Here is an 18,102-nt window from a genome sequence, read left to right as displayed (position 1 = left end):
TACAAAAAACTCAGACCTTCTAATACTTGAGAGTCTTAAATGATATTTACAATACCAAAATAATAATGACATACACAAAATAATAATGATATACACATACACAATATCTCAAAGCCAAACAGTCAAAATTTCCTGCAATAAGTAAAAAAAAAACCAATTCTCTGTGTGTATACTTGTTGCTGGTGCAATTCTGACGGAACTCTGACAACGAGATAACCAGATTTCAATCTCTGTTTCGTAAATTTTCCAGTCTCCGCAAAAACTTGTTAACTTCAAATGGTAGAAAGGGGGTGAAACTAAATAACAGGGGATCCATTTTTAAAAAATATCAATCCCTATCAATCCTGGGGGTGGGATCTGATAGGGAAACACAATGTTGAAGAAGGTGTATAACGTTATTCCCCCTGCACTTCTTTTCTTAATGGAAATTTCCAAAATAGGGCAAACAGCAGGTTTTTTGGAGGGAAATTTGTTGGGGAAATGGCATTGGGTGTGGAAGGGTTAAAACTAACCCCCCAATGTTGTGATGTACACTATTCCATCTCTACTTTAGCACCTACTTCATTGCCATGGTGGGTTAACAGGCTTTCATGCTCGCTGAAATAATTATTCTGTCTCCAGCCTGAGTAAATAAGGAAATATAATCTCATTTGTGTTCCGTGATGGGAAAGATGAATGTTTTGAATGACAGGCAGCTCTTTTCCTTAATCACAGAAAATCTGCTGGTGTCAGCATGTGCTTTGTTAGTGCCACAGGAATTCATGATTGCATCAGAAAATAACCGAAAGCAGAAAACTTTTTTTTTAAAATGTGGATCTTAATGTTCATTTCACATCAAATGGAAATCTGCCAAGGAAGGAGAGGAAGGGAGTATTTTCTTTTGTTCGACCAAGTAATTTAATACTGAGAGATGTTGGTTTTGAACCTCTCTTTGCAGACATCCTACATAGTTAGGATCAATAGCCCCAATGTCTGCATGCTTAGGTGGAATAGACACATTCTTAGATTTTCGCAAATCCCCATAAAGGTGTTGATCAGTTACCGTATTTTTTGCTCTATAAGACACATTTTTCCCCTCCTAAAAAGTAAGGGGAAATGTGTGTGAGTCCTATGGAGCGAATGCAGGCGGGAGGCTCTGCTCAGCACTCCCTTTAAGAGTGTGTGTGCGGCTCTTGGGGGCTTTTACCCGAGAAGGGAGAAGGGCTGCCCTTCTCCCTCCTCGGGGAAAAGCCCCCAAGAGCCACACATACGCTCCGTGCGCTCTTTAAAGGGAGCGCAGCTCTTGGGGGAGCCTTCATCTGCTGTCCTGGCTCCTGGCTTAGCCGCATGCAGCCTCTTGAGGGAAGGGGGAGCCTTCATCCCGCTGCCCTGAAGAGGCTTTGCCCGTCTATCCCAGAAGCCAGATCCCTCTTGCTGTTCTGTGATTCAGAATATTTTTTTTCTTGTTTTCCTCCTCCAAAAACTAGGTGTGTCTTATGGTCTGGTGCATCTTATAGAGCGAAAAATATGGTACATTGAAGGCTCAAACTCCTGAGCAGCTGGGAGGGCACTTCTAAGAGTCATATACTTCTGCTTCAAAACTATATAGAAAAATATTTTTTAAGAGAGAAATTTGCACTACAATGCTAAGGAATTATGAGGAATGTTTTTAAAGAAAAATGGCAAATGGTGGAAACGTGGAGGACTGAATATACAACCAGAAAAATGAGACATATTGACAGATTTATCCATTCCTAGCTGCAGCCTGGAATGCTCAACAAACAGAGAGGTGTATGAATAACTGATTGCCTATTTTCTTGCAGTCCCACAGACTCCAAAATTACAACCTCAGGATCCAAACTCAGCTACAAGCACATCGATTGCAGTGTATTGGACTGTGAATGAAGATGATGTCATTGATTTTTTCCAGGTCTATTGTATGGAGGAATGCCCAGGAAACAGAGAACAAAGTGGTGCGTGAGTGATGGTGCCTCTCTGCTGGCTGGAGAAGCTGGAGAGGGAAAAGTTTATAGAATCAAATTATAGGAGTAAATCAAAAGCAATAAAAGACATGATACAAAAGCAATATGATAGCATCTAAGAATGTTTTAGACTGGCAGTTTTCATCAGCCACAGAAAATGTGCACTACATCAGTGATCTTTTGTTTCTTATGCTCCAGTTCCTGGGGTTATTTGCGCAAATGTTTGGACCGCATTAAACTTGCTGTTGTTTTGGTCACAAGTCTTGCACTGCACCACTTCCTGCCCATTCTCTCATTCCTCCTCTTTCCTTATTGGAGGGCAATCTTAATATATTTCTCTTACATAAGTGCGGCATCCCTATTGAAGCTAAAACGGATACTTTGCTATCTTCATTTCAAGGTGCTGTTTTCCCGTTCTTACATGTCCAGTTTTCTGACAACCCACATCAAAATCTGGATGCATAGATGCATGGGTGGAGTTGTAGAAATTCAGCATTTATTAAGGCTGGGTAGGAAGCCAAGGCTGAAGAATATACAGTGGTACCTCGGGTTAAGTACTTAATTTGTTCCGGAGGTCCGTTCTTAACCTGAAACTGTTCTTAACCTGAAGCACCACTTTAGCTAATGGGGCCTCCTGCTGCTGCTACGCCGCCAGAGCACGATTTCTGTTTTCATCCTGAAGCAAAGTTCTTAACCCGAGGTATTATTTCTGGGTTAGCGGAGTCTGTAACCTGAAGTGTATATAACCCGAGGTACCATTGTACATACAGGAAATGCACGGGTAGTAGTGACAATGAATGAAAATAAAAGTGACAAAATCATTGGCCTCGAAGTGCTCTTAGGCTGTATCCTAGGCACACTTACCTGAGCATAAGCTCCATTGAACAATGTAGGACTTGCTTCTGTGTAAAGGTGCACACTGTTAAGGAACAATATTAATAAGATACAATAGTACCAACTAGACAGAATTGTACCTACCTAGATACTATGAATAGCAGAGCTGGTTTCTAAAATATACTACAGCCATACCTTGGTTGTTGAACGACCTGGAAATCGGATGTTTTGGCCCCTTCCCCCCTAGCCTTACAGAACCTGCAGAGGTATGAAGAAGGCAGAGCAGAGACAAACAAGGTGGTGTGGTCTCAGATTGCTTGGAAAGGACCAGGAGGGAGGAGTCTTAGAGAGCGGTGGGAAGGCAAGGACCTTCAGTCCTCGCGACTGCCTTATTGGGGCAAGATCTAGCAGGAGGAGTTGCTGCGCTCATTAGGCCTGTGCTGTTTTGTTTCTTTGAATAAAGAGTTAATTTCACTGACACCTTGTGAGTTCTTGTTGACCTGCCGTGACATTCTCATGACTTCTTTCCTGTCTGTGTGTGCGTTTACTTGCTCTAGGCTTGGTAGAAGAATACCGCGTTACTGTGAAGGAGAGCAACTGCATTTTGGAAGATTTGGAACCAGGTCACTCTTATAGTGTGTGGGTTATGGCTGTGAACTACTCAGGATGTAGCTTTCCCAGTGGCAAATCCACATTTAGAACGGGTAAGTAGCTTGCAAATTTCCCTGGTGTTTGTAGTTTTTCTGTGTTTAATACAGAGGGTGTCTAATGGAATGCATGGAGAATGTGGCCTTTGTGCCCTGTATTGATCTTTGTACGAGTGTGCCCTTGGAGATGTTTCAAATAGATAGATGTCTTTATGAGATGCATATTGGGCTGGTTCATGCATGCCAATGATGATGACAATGATTTGTATACAGCTAAACATGACAAGAGGGACGTGGGTGGTGCAGTGGGTTAAACCACAGAGCCTAGGACTTACCGATCAGAAGGTCGGCGGTTCGAATCCCTGCAATGGGGTGAGCTCCCGTTGCTCGTTCCCTGCTCCTGCCAACCTAGCAATTCAAAAGCATGTCAAAGTGCAAGTAGATTAATAGGTACTGCTCCAGCAGGAAAGTAAACGGCGTTTCCATGCGCTGCTCTGGTTCACCAGAAGTGGCTTAGTCATGCTGGCCACATGACCCGGAAGCTGTACACCGGCTCCCTCGGCCAATAAAGCGAGATGAGCACCGTAACCCCAGAGTCAGCCACCACTGGACCTAATGGTCAGGGGTCCCTTTACCTTTAAACATGACAAAATGCAGTACTGCCCGCATGTACATTACTCAACACCTGGTGGCTAGCAATTAATTTAATACATTTAAAGCCCATCTCCCCCTCTCATAGTGGAAGGGGAATGTGTTCCCACACATTGTGGTACTGATGGAACTAGCTCCCTCCCAATACCTAGGATTACAGGGAGGGGGAAAATCTCCTGATGTTACTGCAAGCAACACATTTAATCTAAGGGGTAGTTAAGGCCACTAGTGTAGGATTGAAGACTTCATGAGTTAGGCTAATTGCACTCAGCTGTATTTTTAGTTTAATTGTTTTAATTGCCAGCTGTGATTCCCCCCTCCTTCCAAAAAGGCAAATGAGGCAAAGGGCCTCTCCTAATAATACTAATAATAATAATAATAGTAACAATAATAGTAGTAATAATAATAATAATAATAAGTTTGTCTAGATCTTATCACTGTGGGTATTATTACCATTTGAGGAAGGAAAACCTATGGGGGGGGGGAGAAGACTTTAAAGAAATTGATGAGGAGTGTCAGCTTGATATTAGCAATACTGATGTGCTCATTCCTTTCAGCGTATAACGACTGCAGCTATCACTACCGTATGTAGCAGAGCTAACACGGTGTTGTATTCGCAGCTCCCCCGACCCCTGTAATAAAGGCAGAAGAATGCAGTGTGTGTTGGGACGCTGCCACCATCCGATGGAGCACCAGTAACCCAGAAGCAACAGACTCTTTCACGCTCGAGTACTGCAGACAGTATTCTCCTGAAGGAGAAGGTCTGAGGTCAGTCCCCTGTGCTCTGAAATGCAGATGGGCTGGATTGGAAGCTAAAAGGAATGTTCCAGGATTGGGATTATTTTGAGGGGAAATAATTTTGTGCGGCTCGATCTTCCTAAGAAAGAGAGATCAGCTTTGCAATGGAGATTAACATTTGTGCCAGATGCTAATCTCTGAGATTATACTCGGAAAATCAGAAATACCTTTAATTTGTGTTACTAAAGAACAAAACTACTAGAGACTAAGCCCCAAAGGCTTCCTAGGGTCCTGTCCAAGCCATCCAGAAATGGATTAAATGTACGAGGCCTTGGGCTGACCTATCTGCATCCTATGCATGCTGTTGAGTTCATCTGCAAAGACAGCAAGGCCGGCATAACTGCAGCACTCTTCCTAACTGCTATCCACTCAGTGGATAATGCTGTATCAGAGATACAGCAGTTCAGATTCTATGTGGACGTATACCAGCTTCTCAGTCTGCTAGGTCAAGGGCTCTCACGCTAGGAAATGGGTGAGTTTTAATGTTCTGCAACAGAGGAATCCAACATAATGGTTGTGCCAATGGAAACTTGGTGCGTAACAGATTCCGCTTGTGCAGCTCTGCTCCACTGGTGTGAAACATTTTGCCAGTGGAACAAAAATGTCAGTTGCTTTATATGCCACTACATTGTGTACAACCCTAAACTGATATTGTTCAGCCTGATGGAATGATTGTTATAAAGAGACAATGGGATATCCCTCCTATATGCTTCCCTGAGCTGCTTGGTGGACCTGTGGGCTATGAGTGAAATAAACATGCTGAGCAGATCTCCGCTGTCTCCCCCACCTGCAAAATAATAATAATGCACTAGATCAGCTTTCTCCTAACCTGGCACCTTCCAGATCTTCCCCAGCTGGCTGGTGCTGATGCTGCATTGCAATCCTAAAAATCTGGAAGGCACCAGGTTGGGAAGGGATGCCCAGGTGATGGAGCATGTGATGGAGGGGGAATTGTACCATGCTCTGAGCTTAGGAGCCCAGTCCTGGAAGAAGGATGGTGATGTTCTTCTTATCAGTGAATTCCTTAGCTGGAAAAGGATAAGTTAGGAGGCTCCCATTTTGCTTGTGCCACCTCCTCTATAGTTTACTTAGCATAATGGTTCATTTGGACCTGAGAACCATTTTCTCTTCCTGTTTTTTGTTTGCATTTTGTTTTGCTGGCAAATGCAAGTTGTTAAAGGGAGCAATGTGTATTTGCATACTGGCCTCCATCCCGGGAGCTGTGTCGGGTCCTGGGGAAGGAAGGATGAGCTCCAGAGCAAAGACTGGGGTAATTAATTCATTAGTTGAAGGCAGGGACAGAGCACTGCTATGATTCAAAAAAGCTTCTTTTATTTTATTTTTGCAATTCATTTAGTGGTTGCACATTTTTTTTAAATTTGGGTGGGTGTGTGGGGAGTTTTAAGCAGCTTTGCAACTTTTCTGTGATATTGACTCCTGGGAACACTCAGTTGGTAGAGTATGAGACTCTTAATGTCATGGGTTCGAGCCCCAAATTGGCCAAAAAAAATCCTGAATTGCAGGGCATTTGACTAGATGACCCTTCCAACTCTACAATTCTGTAATTCTTTGAGAGGGAAAGCTCTCCCTTCCAGCTCCTCTAAAGACCTGCCACACTAAAGAAGCCATATTTCCCCAGACAGAAGGTGCGTACGCAAAATGTCCTGGTTGCATGAAATAACCACTGAAAGCGCTAGTGTGACGACTTATCTCAAGCACATGGTCTATTTGTGCTCATGATCGCCTTTGAAGAACAGAAGTGATGTTCACAAGCTCTTCATTCTTGCCACATCTGCTGTGTTTATTACAGCTTTGTGGAGACACAGAAAACTGTCTGTTCAAAACAGCATGCAATAGCAAAACTTGCTGAAGGAACACTTTTGTCTCCCTGTGATCAAAATTAAGAAGAGAGCAGCACTCGAAACCTGAGTAGAATTTTAGATGCATTAGCACTGCTTTGTGTTATGGAACATGATTTGAAAATCAGTCTTGCTCTGAGCATTTGTTACCTGGGTGAAGAGTAAGGTCCAACCTGAAACCAGGCCTACTCCACATGGACAGAAGGTGCTTTGATAACAGATTCCATCACATGTTTTTTAAAAAAATCTCTGTATCAAGTAGCTTGCTGTCCCAAACTAGACTCATCTAAATGTTGCCATAACATAGCGCTTTAATGTCAGGGTGGGGAGAAATTGGGTGGGTTTGGTTCACATTTTAATGCAAACCTGCCAAATTCACACTCCAGGGGAAAAAACAGCTATCTGATGAAATTTGCATTTGCCAAATTTCCAGTCCACAGATGAGAGAGAGATTTGGTTTGCCTCACATTTTAATGCAAACCTATTTGATTTGTATTCCCAAAATGATATGCAAACTAAAATGAAGCTTGTATTACTCTGCATTGTTTGATGCTGTTATCCAATCAAGTAATATGTTTATTAGGGGAAAGTGCATTATATTACAGATGGTGCTTTGCAAGAATGTGTCAATTAGGAAAACTTTCATACAAAAGTGTGTACAAGAGGAGAAATGCACTCTTTAATGATGCTGAATTTTCATGATGACTTTTTGGAGGCTTGGGGAAATCACAAACTGATACAGAAATCTGGACAATTGAATTTAAGACTGGAAAAATGAGAGAAGTTGAGAATTCATCCATCCCTGTTCGAGTCCCCAGTCTATAAAGGTAAAGGGGTAAAGGGACCCCTGACCATTAGGTCCAGTTGTGACTGACTCTGGGATTGCGGTGCTCATCTTGCTTTATTGGCCGAGGGAGCCGGCGTACGGCTTCCGGGTCATGTGGCCAGCATGACTAAGCCACTTCTGGCGAACCAGAGCAGCGCACGGAAACACCGTTTACCTTCCTGCTGGAGCGGTACCTATTTATCTACTTGCACTTTGATGTGCTTTCGAACTGCTAGGTTGGCAGGAGCAGGGACCGAGCAACGGGAGCTCACCCCATTGCAGGGATTCAAACTGCCAGTCTTCTGATCAGCAAGTCCTAGGCTCTGTGGTTTAACCCACAGCGCCACCCTCGTCCCTTTCCCAGTCTATAGCAAACATCAAATCCTTGCTTTTTCTCTGAGTGATGTTTCTATCCTGCTGCAAACAGCAGCAAAGAAAATGGGATAAATCCTAGCAGCCTGGCTCTCTAGCTTCACTTGAGGTCCATGATAAAGAATGCTTAGCTAGAGGGAAAGCTATGGAGAGCTATTTTTGTGGCTGGTTTCTCTTTATTTCCCTTAAATAAAAGAAAACAAATTATGGAAGGCATAATTCCTTGTGTCTTTCATACAGAAAGAGGGGAATTGAATCAGCAATAAAGCAAATTTCCTAGAATCATCAAAGGAAGCCACAAATGAGGGTCATTGATTCAGCAAGCAGTTGGATAAATGCAGCTGGGAGAATATAGCAGTAAAGTCTCTTGATGGGAAGTAAATTTTGTTTTATTTTTATTTTTTAAAAATAGAAATAAAATGCCATTTATATTCCAGCTTAACTTTCTCCTACAGTGCACCAACATTATGGCTTTACAAGTTAGAAGTAATATCATACCAGAGGGTTTCCCCTAATAACAAACCCCTAATGGAAACATAAATATTTATAATTAATTACTGTGACTGCATTATTACTTTTATAAATATATATCTGTATACATATTTATGGGTGTGGAGACTCTCCTTCAGGTGTACAGGGCTGAGGCCATTTAGGGTTTTAAATTTCAGCACCAACACTTTGATTTGGGCTCGGAAATGTACTTGGGGTCTTTCAGGACTGGTGTGATATGGTCCCAGTGGCTTCTCCCAGTTACCAGTCTACCTGCCGCATTCTGGATTAGTTGTAGTTTCCGAGTCACCTTCAAAGGGAGCCCCACATAGGGCATATTTCAATAGCTCAAGAAGGAGATAACCAGGGTATGTACCACTCCAGCAAGACAGTGTGCAGGTAGGTAGGGTCTCAGCCGGCATACCTGATGGAGCTGGTAGACACAGAATTAACCTGTGCCTCCATGGACAGCTGTGAGTCCAAAATGGCTCCCAGGCTGCACATCTGGTTCTTTAGGGGCACAGCCACTCCATTCAGGACCAGGGAGTCCCCCACACCTGCCCGCCCTCTTTCCCCCAGAAACAGTACTTCTGTCAGGATTCAACTTCAATCCGTTAGCCGCCATTCAACCTGCTTCTCTTCATTCCTTCATTTGGTAAATGGCTTATCTGTTAGCTGTAGTGTAAGGAGCAATGCGGAGATGTAGCATATTTACTTGGAAGTAAGACCCATTAAATCCAATGGAATTTATTTTTTTTATTATTATTTTTATTAATATTTTTTATTGCTTTTTTCCAGGTACAAATATATAGTCAGGTAAATAACAAAAGCAACAGAACAAAACAAAAAAAAAAAAAAAAAAGAAAATAGATAAAATTCATCTTTCCAGAACATCTTTTCATAACCGACCGGACTTCCCCACGTCTCCCTCACCCTGCATTCTTTACAATAAAGATATCAGCAAATTATTACCTTATTTCATGCGTTTTTTGTAATTTCAAATAATTATACTTTAAATTTAAAATACTTATTATCAAATTTCTTTTATCCTAAAATAGGCATACTTTAAATTTTGGTCCTTTCGTAGTTATAACTTAATTTCCCAAATCATCAAATTTTATTGCTGAAGCTAAACTTTCCCAGCCATGCAAATTCTTAACATTCGTATAACTTATGATGTTTTTGTAGATAATCCTTAAACTTTTTCCAGTCCTCCTCCGTTGTTTCTTCTCCCAGATCTCGGATTCTGCCAGTCATTTCGGCCAGTTCCATATAGTCCATCAATTGCATCTGCCACTCTTCCAGCGTGGGTAAATCTTGTGTCTTCCAATGTTTGGCAATAAGAATTCTTGCTGCTGTAGTTGCATACATAAAAAAAGTTCTATCCTTCTTTAACACTTTCTGGCCAACAATGCCCAGAAGGAAGGCCTCTGGTTTCTTGGGAAAGGTATACTTAAATACCTTTTTTAGCTCATTATAAATCATTTCCCAGAAGGCCTTCACTTTCGGGCAGGTCCACCAGAGGTGAAAGAATGTCCCTTCAGCCTCCTTACATTTCCAACATTTGTTATCAGACAGGTGATATATCTTTGCAAGTTTGACTGGGGTCATGTACCACCTATATATCATTTTCATAATGTTTTCTTTCAGGGCATTACATGCCGTGAATTTCATACCGGTGGTCCATAACCTTTCCCAGTCCTCAAACATAATGTTATACCCAATATCCTGTGCCCATTTTATCATGGCTGATTTAACTGTCTCGTCCTGAGTATTCCATTTAAGCAGCAAGTTATACATTCTTGAAAGAACCTTGGTCTTTGGTTCAAGTAATTCTGTCTCTAACTTCGATTTTTCCACCTGGAAACCTATTTTTTTATCCATTTTAAAAACCTCTTGAATTTGAGCATAATGTAACCAGTCTTGCACCTTGTTTTTTTAATTTATCTAGGCTCTGCAGCCTCCAATTATCTCCAATTTTGTCTATTATCTCCCAGTATTTTGGCCAACCAACCTCCATATTAAGTCTTTTTCGGGCCTTAGCCTCTATTGGTGATAACCACCTCGGGGTCTTGTTTTCCAACAAGTCCTTATATTTAGTCCAGACATTAAATAAGGTTTTTCTGACAATATGGTTTTTAAACATTTTATGAACTTTTACCTTATCGTACCACAAGTATGCATGCCATCCAAAAGCATTGTTGAACCCTTCCAGATCTAGGACATCAGCGTTTTCTAGTAAAAACCAATCTTTCATCCAACAGAAAGATGCAGCTTCATAATATAACCTTAAGTCCGGCAGGGCAAATCCCCCTCTTTCTTTTGCATCAGTTAATATTTTAAATTTTATCCTGGGCTTTTTGCCCTGCCAGACAAACTTCGAGATATCTTTCTGCCACTTTCCAAAACATTCCACTCTGTCCACGATCTGTAGGGTTTGAAACAAAAACAACATCTTTGGCAATACATTCATCTTTACAGCTGCAATTCGTCCCAACAAGGAAAGTTTCAGTCTTGACCAGGTTTCTAAGTCCTTTTTAATTTCTGACCAACATTTTTCATAATTATCTTTAAATAAATTCAAGTTTTTAGTGGACAAATTGACCCCTAGGTATTTCACTTTTTTAACCACATTTAACTCTGTCTCCTTCTGATACCCATCTATTTCTGAAGGTGTCAGATTTTTTCCCAAAACCTTGGTTTTTTGCTTATTCAACTTAAATCCCGCCACCCGACCAAATTCATAAATTAGTTCTAAAACTCTTTTTGTACTAGATTCTGGCTCCTGTAATGTTAAAACCAAGTCATCTGCAAAAGCTTTCAATTTGTATTGTTTCGCTCCGACCTGTATCCCTTGCACCAACCGGTCCTCCCTAATCAAATTCAGAAGCACCTCCAGGACTGAAATAAATAACAGAGGGGAGAGAGGACACCCCTGTCGTGTCCCTTTTTCAATTTTGAACTCTTCTGTCACCACATTGTTTACTATCAATTTGGCCTTTTGCTCTGAATAGATTGCTTCTATACTATTTTGAAACGCCCGTCCCACTCCCATCCCTTCCAAATTTTTCTTCATGAACTTCCAAGAAATGTTGTCAAAGGCCTTCTCTGCGTCTATGAAGATTAAAGCTGCTTTCGTGTTGATATTGGTCTGCAATAATTCCAAAATGTCAATAATATTCCTGGTATTATCAAACAAATGTCTACCTGGGAGAAAGCCTGCCTGGTCTTTGTGAATTACTTCATTTAACACTTTTTTAAGTCTGTTTGCCAAAATGTCAGCAAAAATTTTATAATCCACATTAAGGAGTGAGATGGGACGGTAGTTCTTAAGTTGGGTCTTATCAGATTCCAATTTAGGTATCAATGTGATGAAAGCTTCTTTCCACGATTCTGGTGCCCCTTTCCCCTCCATGATCTGGTTACATACCTCCATTAATGGTTGAATCAGAAAGTCTTTTAATGTCTTATAATACTTGGAGGTAAGTCCATCTGGGCCTGGAGATTTACCTAGTTGCATATTCTGAATGGCACCCTCAATTTCCTGTTGTGTTATTCTGTAGTTCAAGTTTGTTCTCTTCTCTTGAGATAGTTTTTGTAATCCATTAGTTTTTAGAAATTGGTCTATCTCAGTCTCTTCCTGAGGCCCTTGCGTGAACAGTTTTTTGAAATATCTCTGGAAACACTTTCTAATTTCTTCTGGTTTCTGAATATTTTTCCCTTCCACCTCCAGATTGGTAACAAAGTTCAATTTTTGTCTCTTTTTCAACTGCCATGCTAGCAGCTTTCCACATTTATTCGCCGATTCGAATGATCTTTGTTTCATTTGTTTAATTTTCCATTCAACTTCTTGATTTATCAATTTCGCATATTGTGCTTGATGGAATTTAATTTCTCTTAAAACTTCTTTTGATTTTGGTTTTAATCTCAATTTTTTCTCTCCGTCTCTTATCTTCTCTAATATCTTATCCTTTTTTCCATTCCAGAGTTTTTTCTTAATCGTATTCTGTTGTATCAGAAACCCTCTCATAACCGCTTTACTTGTGTCCCAGATTGTTCTCTTTTCCACCGAAGTGTTCAAATTTATTTCAAAGTAGTCTTTCAATGTTTTTTGGGCCTTCTTCACAGTCTCCTGATCTCTTAACAGGGTGTCATTCATTTTCCATCTGAAGGAACCGACTGGAATAAGTCTCAATTCCATTTTCAGAGCATTATGGTCGGAGCAGGTTTTTGGGCAGATTTCCATTTTTTTAATCTTAGGTGCCAGCCCTCTAGTTGTCCATATTTGGTCGATTCTTGTCCATGACAGATGGGCCTCAGAGAAGAATGTTCCTTCTTTACCTAGGGGGTTCTTTGTCCTCCAAATATCAATCAAATCCATACTGTCAGTTAGTTCAAAAAAAGTTTTAGGTAGTCTGCCATCTTTGGTTAAATTTTGGCTTTGTGACTTGTCCATGTAGGTGGAGACCACCCCATTCATATCTCCCATCATAATGATGTTAGTATAGTCTAAATAGTCCAGCATTGTCTCATGCAGCTTCTTATAAAATTCCGATTTCCCCTCATTTGGTGAAATCCAATGGAATTTACTTCCTACTGCATGTGCAAAGGATTACACCCATGGTTAGCAGAATGTGGAGTTTTCTATAACTGGTCAAATTTCCAATCATTTCTCCTGAACAGAAGTTGAAGCAAGTTAGTTCTGGCGGTTCCCTCACTGCGAGAAGCCAAGTTACAGGGAACCAGGCAGAGGGCCTTCTCGGTAGTGGCACCCGCCCTGTGGAACACCCTCCCACCAGATGTCAAAGAGAAAAATAACTACCAAAATTTTAGAAGACATCTGAAGGCAGCCCTGTTTAGGGAAGCTTTTAATGTTTACTAGGTTATTGTATTTTAGTGTTTTGTTGGAAGCCGCCCAGAGTGGCTGGGGAAACCCAGCCAGATGGGCGGGGTATAAATAAGAAATTATTATTATATTGTTATTATAAGGGACGCGGGTGGCGCTGTGGTCTAAACCACTGAGCCTCTTGGGCTTGCCGATCAGAAGGTCAGCGGTTCAAATCCCCACGACGGGGTGAGCTCCCGTTGCTCGGTCCCAGCTCCTGCCAACCTAGCAGTTCAAAAGCATGCCAAAAAGTACAAGTAGATAAATAGGTACCGCTCTGGCGGGAAGGTAAAAAGCTCTTCCATGCGCTGCTCTGATTTCGGTGTTTCATTGCACCAGAAGCAGCTTATTCATGCTGGCCACATGACCTGGAAAAACTGTCTGCGGACAAATGCCTGTAAAGCATGATGAGCGCTGCAACCCGCGACTGGACTTAACTGTCAGGGGTCCCTTTACCTTTACCTTTACCTTTACCTTTGGTTCATTATAAGTCAGAGGGAGGAGAAGCAAATGTTGATTAGCAATTTGTACAGAACCAACACTGAACCTGACAAAGCAGCCATTGCCAGCTGTGAAGTCCACCTTCATCCTCCCTGCCTGTAGGAGACGCTGTAAAAGAATTCCTGCTGCATTCATCCCCACTAATTCCCAGATAATTCAGTTGCATTGCTTACAATGATCCTACTGATAAAGCACTGACGTGCATAACAGCTCACCATTTTTTATGTGTAGTAAAAGATAACATTGTACATTAGAGGGGAAGAGGAAGAAGCACAGTTAGTCAAAAGCAATAGAGTTTGATTGTAGCCAAAAGCAATAGAGTTTGATTCCCATAACTTTTTTGCAAGGGGGGGGGCAGGGCGGGGCAGGGAAGAATCCAAAAATTGTAGAATGTGCTTAGGATCTTCCTGTCTTAGAGGAAGAGTAATGGTACCTTTAAAAAGTAATGTATTTTGTCCCTTTTTTTCTTATGTCCTCTGCATTCTGTCAAAAGCTCTCATAGCAACCGCGTAATCTTGAAAGACTGCCAGGATCTGTCACGCTCTGCTAGTACAACGGAGCCATTCTATTTTCAGTGGTACTTAAAGTGCGTAGCTGTAGTATATAGACTCTGCTATATAGACCATCTGTAGTGCTCAGCGTATTTTAAAAGACTGATTACCTCACCACCACCTTCTTCTGTGATAGGAGTGACATAGAGCTTATCCGCACTTCCCTTTTGCCTTGCTGTTTCTAGGCACAGATCTGTGCTTAAAAGCTCTGGGTCTGAGCATGGGGGAGGTTTTTGGCCCTGCGCTTTCTCCATGAAAAACTGCTCTTTAAAGCTCAATTGGAGCAAATGTCAATTTGGGTTCTCTGCAGATTGCTGTTTGCTCCAGGTGAGCTCCAGGTAGGTTTTCATGTGGAAAGCAAACAAAAGTCAGGCACTCTCACACAGAGCATGAACCATGCCTGGAAAGAGCAGAGGAAAGGTAAGGTGGATAAACCTATTGTTCACATTAGTTTGATAGTTTACATTATATTAAACCTCAAAGCTGATCTGGAGACTAAGAAATGAACGAACCATTCCCCCCTTTGCTGTGATCAATATCTTAGCAGTACATTATCTATGCTCTTCCCTTGCTGTCATTGTAGTTACACTAGCTCTAGGGCGGGGTACCTCAGGTCCGGAGGCCAAATGTACCCCTCTAGCCCTCTTTGTCTGGCTCCTTGGGCTATACCTCAGCTCCAGGCCACATTCCTCAATGTGCTCCACATCCTCCACAATGTGTTCCTGCTCCACATCCCCTTCTAGTTCATTTACCTGGCTGGAAGGTGCCCTTGAACTGTAATAATCCTGGGAACTATAGCTTGCCAAAGGTGCTGAGAGTTGTTTAAAAAAGGTAAAGGACCCCTGACAGTTAAGTCCAGTCGCGAACGGCTCTGGGGTTGTGGTGCTCATCTCGCTTTACCGGCCGAGGGAGCCGACGTTTGTCTGCAGACAGTTTTTCCGGGTCATGTGGCCAGCATGACTAAGCTGCTTCTGGCGAACCAGAGCAGTGCACGGAAACGCCGTTTACCTTCCCGCCGGAGCGGTACCTATTTATCTACTTGCACTTTGACATGCTTTCGAACTGCTAGGTTGGCAGGAGCAGGGACCGAGCAACGGGAGTTCACCCCATCGCAGAGATTCGAACCGCCAACCTTCTGATCGGCAAGCCCAAGGCTTGGTGGTTTACACCACATAATGCTTGGGGAAGGGAGCCATGACTGTTCAAAGTGGTACCCTAGAGACTTAAATATATGGTGTAGGAGTCATTTCACTCAAATTGTTATTTCTTTAAAACTTTTTATACCCTGCCTATCTGTCATTAAGTAAATAAACTCCCAAGGTGACCCACATTGGACATACCTTGCCATGTAGCATTCTGCCTGTGCAGTTCTGTTACGAGTTGTTCCCATATGGGAGGGTTGACTGCATTCGACTGCTTATCTCTGTTCGCAGTGAGTGTGCGTTTGTTTTCCTGCGCTTGCTGCATATGCTGGCACTTCCTCGGAAATGTGGAACAGCTAGCATTTGTTATGTGAAAATATTGTGGATGTGTGGATGATATGTAGGAGGGCACTGGTATCCGAGTGCCAAGGCCCTGCGCATATACTGCTCTAGTCTTCATTAAGGCTGCACTGAATATTCTCTAGTTTGCCATGAAATCAGCACACTTGACACAGGCAACCTATGGGGGGTGGGGAGTACCCACTTTGCTGAACGTGTGAATAATATCAGTGGTCTTTGCTACCACTTAGATCCCTTGGTTGCTGCTTTTGCCTGACTATTGGCCATGGTGACTGGGGCTGATGGGAGTTAGAGTCATAGAATCATAGAATCTTAGAGTTGGAAGAGACCCCAAGGGTCATCTAGTCCACCCCCGGCAATGCAGGAATCTCAGCTAAAGTATCCATGACAGATGGCCATCCAACCTCTGCTTAAAAACCCCCAAGGAAGGAGAGTCCACAACCTCTCAAGGGAGACCATTCCACAGTTGAACATCATTTACTGTCAGAAAGTTTTTCCCTGTTGTTTAGTCAGAATCTTCTTTCTTGTACAGTGGTACCTTGGGTTACAGACGCTTCAGGTTACATATGCTTCAGGTTACAGATTCCGCTAACCCAGAAATAGTACCTTGGGTTAAGAACTTTGCTTCAGGATGAGAACAGAAATCGTGCGGCGGTGGTGGCTGCGGCTGTGGGAGGCCCCATTAACTAAAGTGGTACCTCAGGTTGAGAACAGTTTCAGGTTAAGAATCAACCTCAAGAATGAATTAAGTTCTTAACCTGAGGTACCACTGTAACTTGAAGCCATTGGTTCGAGTCCTACCCTTCAGAGCAGGAGAAAACAAGCTTGTTCTCTCGTCCATGTGAAGGCCCTTGAAATATTTGAAGATGGCTATCATATCTCCTCTCAGTCTCTTCTTTTCCAGGCTCAACATACCCAGCTCCTTCAACCATTCTTCATAAGGCTTTGTTTCCAGACCAGCAACATCTCAAAAGTCTCAGGTTTCCCATCCCTGATTTAGGTTTTGTTCACTGAATGTGGGTATTCAGAGCAGACCCTGCCACTGACATCCCCCTTCCCAACTGCAGCACACCAACTGGACAGGTGACCTCTGTCACTGATGCTAACCAGGAGCACAAATGTTCACCTGATTGAAATTACACATGTGCCTTGTTGAATTGAGGCTGTGCAGTCACATTCCCCTTTGACAGGCTACTTGTTTTCATGAAGCTGAGTTATATTTGATTTTGTATTTATTGTATTATTCTGGGATAAGAGTGAAGGAGCCTATACAGTGGTATCTCGGGTTAAGAACTTAATTCGTTCCGGAGGTCTGTTCTTAACCTGAAACTGTTCTTAACCTGAGGTACCACTTTAGCTAATGGGGCCTCCTGCCGCCGTGGTGCGATTTCTGTTCTCATCCTGAAGCAAAGTTCTTAACCCAAGGTACTATTTCTGGGTTAGCGGAATCTGTAACCTGAGGTACCACTGTAAATAGGGTCAGATTAAAATGGCCGCTTACCACCTTTCCTGGTGAGCAGTGGTTGCAGCCCGACGCGGCACCTCCTCTCCCCTTTGCCTGTCTCCCTGTCCCCCTCGGCTGCTGCGAAGTCTCACAGGTTCCTGCCAAAACCCGTCCATTCAAATGGGCCAATCCACGGCAGCCGTGGGGGGGGGGGGCATGGCGAGTGGACCTGAGGGAGGCAGGCTTCCCTCAGGTCCGCCCTCCATCTACTTAGCCCAGCCAACCCCCAAACACGGCACCCAGTTGGGTGCGCCGGGGTTGGGGTCTCTGTGGCTGGGCATGCAAGTAGAATATGAAAGTCTTTGAAATCCACTCTAGCTGAAAACAGCTCTCTTTGAAGTTGGAATGTATTTCAACCCTTCAGGTTTTTTTAATGGCAAAAGGGCATTGTATAAATAAATGAGATGTAGCGACCAGTCCTCTCAAGGTCTCTGATGTAGAACTGTATTGACAGTGACTGCTGTTTGCTCAGCATAAAGAATATATATGAAGTAAAAAGACATTGAGTATACTTATGAACAAAGAATAATGCTTAAAAAAAGAAATCAACCATGAGAAGATATGTCCTTTATTCTTCAGCTTCTGGTGCTATCTGGTGGAAGCTGGTGAAAAAACAGCTTCTAGCATTACAGTCTGACAACATGTTTAAGAGCATTGAAGCTGTTATAAGTAGAAGCTCTGTTAATTGTGATGTGGGCATGGATATATTTTATCTCACTATT

General features: G+C 42.5%; 1 protein-coding gene across 3 annotated transcripts in view; it reads left to right on the top strand.

Moving 5' to 3' along the window:
• CMYA5 (cardiomyopathy associated 5) overlaps positions 1-18,102 on the top strand; it is a 57,291-nt gene that overhangs the window by 30,612 nt on the left and 8,577 nt on the right. For 2 of the 3 annotated variants that reach the window (XM_080972152.1, XM_080972151.1), the window contains exons 7-9: positions 1,803-1,952; positions 3,353-3,499; positions 4,714-4,861. In XM_080972152.1, the coding sequence (XP_080828278.1) occupies positions 1,803-1,952; positions 3,353-3,499; positions 4,714-4,861 (445 nt within the window). Of the gene's footprint in view, positions 1-1,802; positions 1,953-3,352; positions 3,500-4,713; positions 4,862-18,102 lie in introns of those variants that run through there. The other variant, XR_013977137.1, reaches the window with a different exon arrangement.

The sequence above is a fragment of the Podarcis pityusensis genome (genome assembly GCF_964106645.2).
Source record: "Podarcis pityusensis genome assembly, chromosome: 11".
NCBI classification, from domain to species: domain Eukaryota; kingdom Metazoa; phylum Chordata; class Lepidosauria; order Squamata; family Lacertidae; genus Podarcis; species Podarcis pityusensis.
Note: the sequence above shows the minus strand (reverse complement) of the source record. Positions and strands in the feature narration are given on the sequence as shown.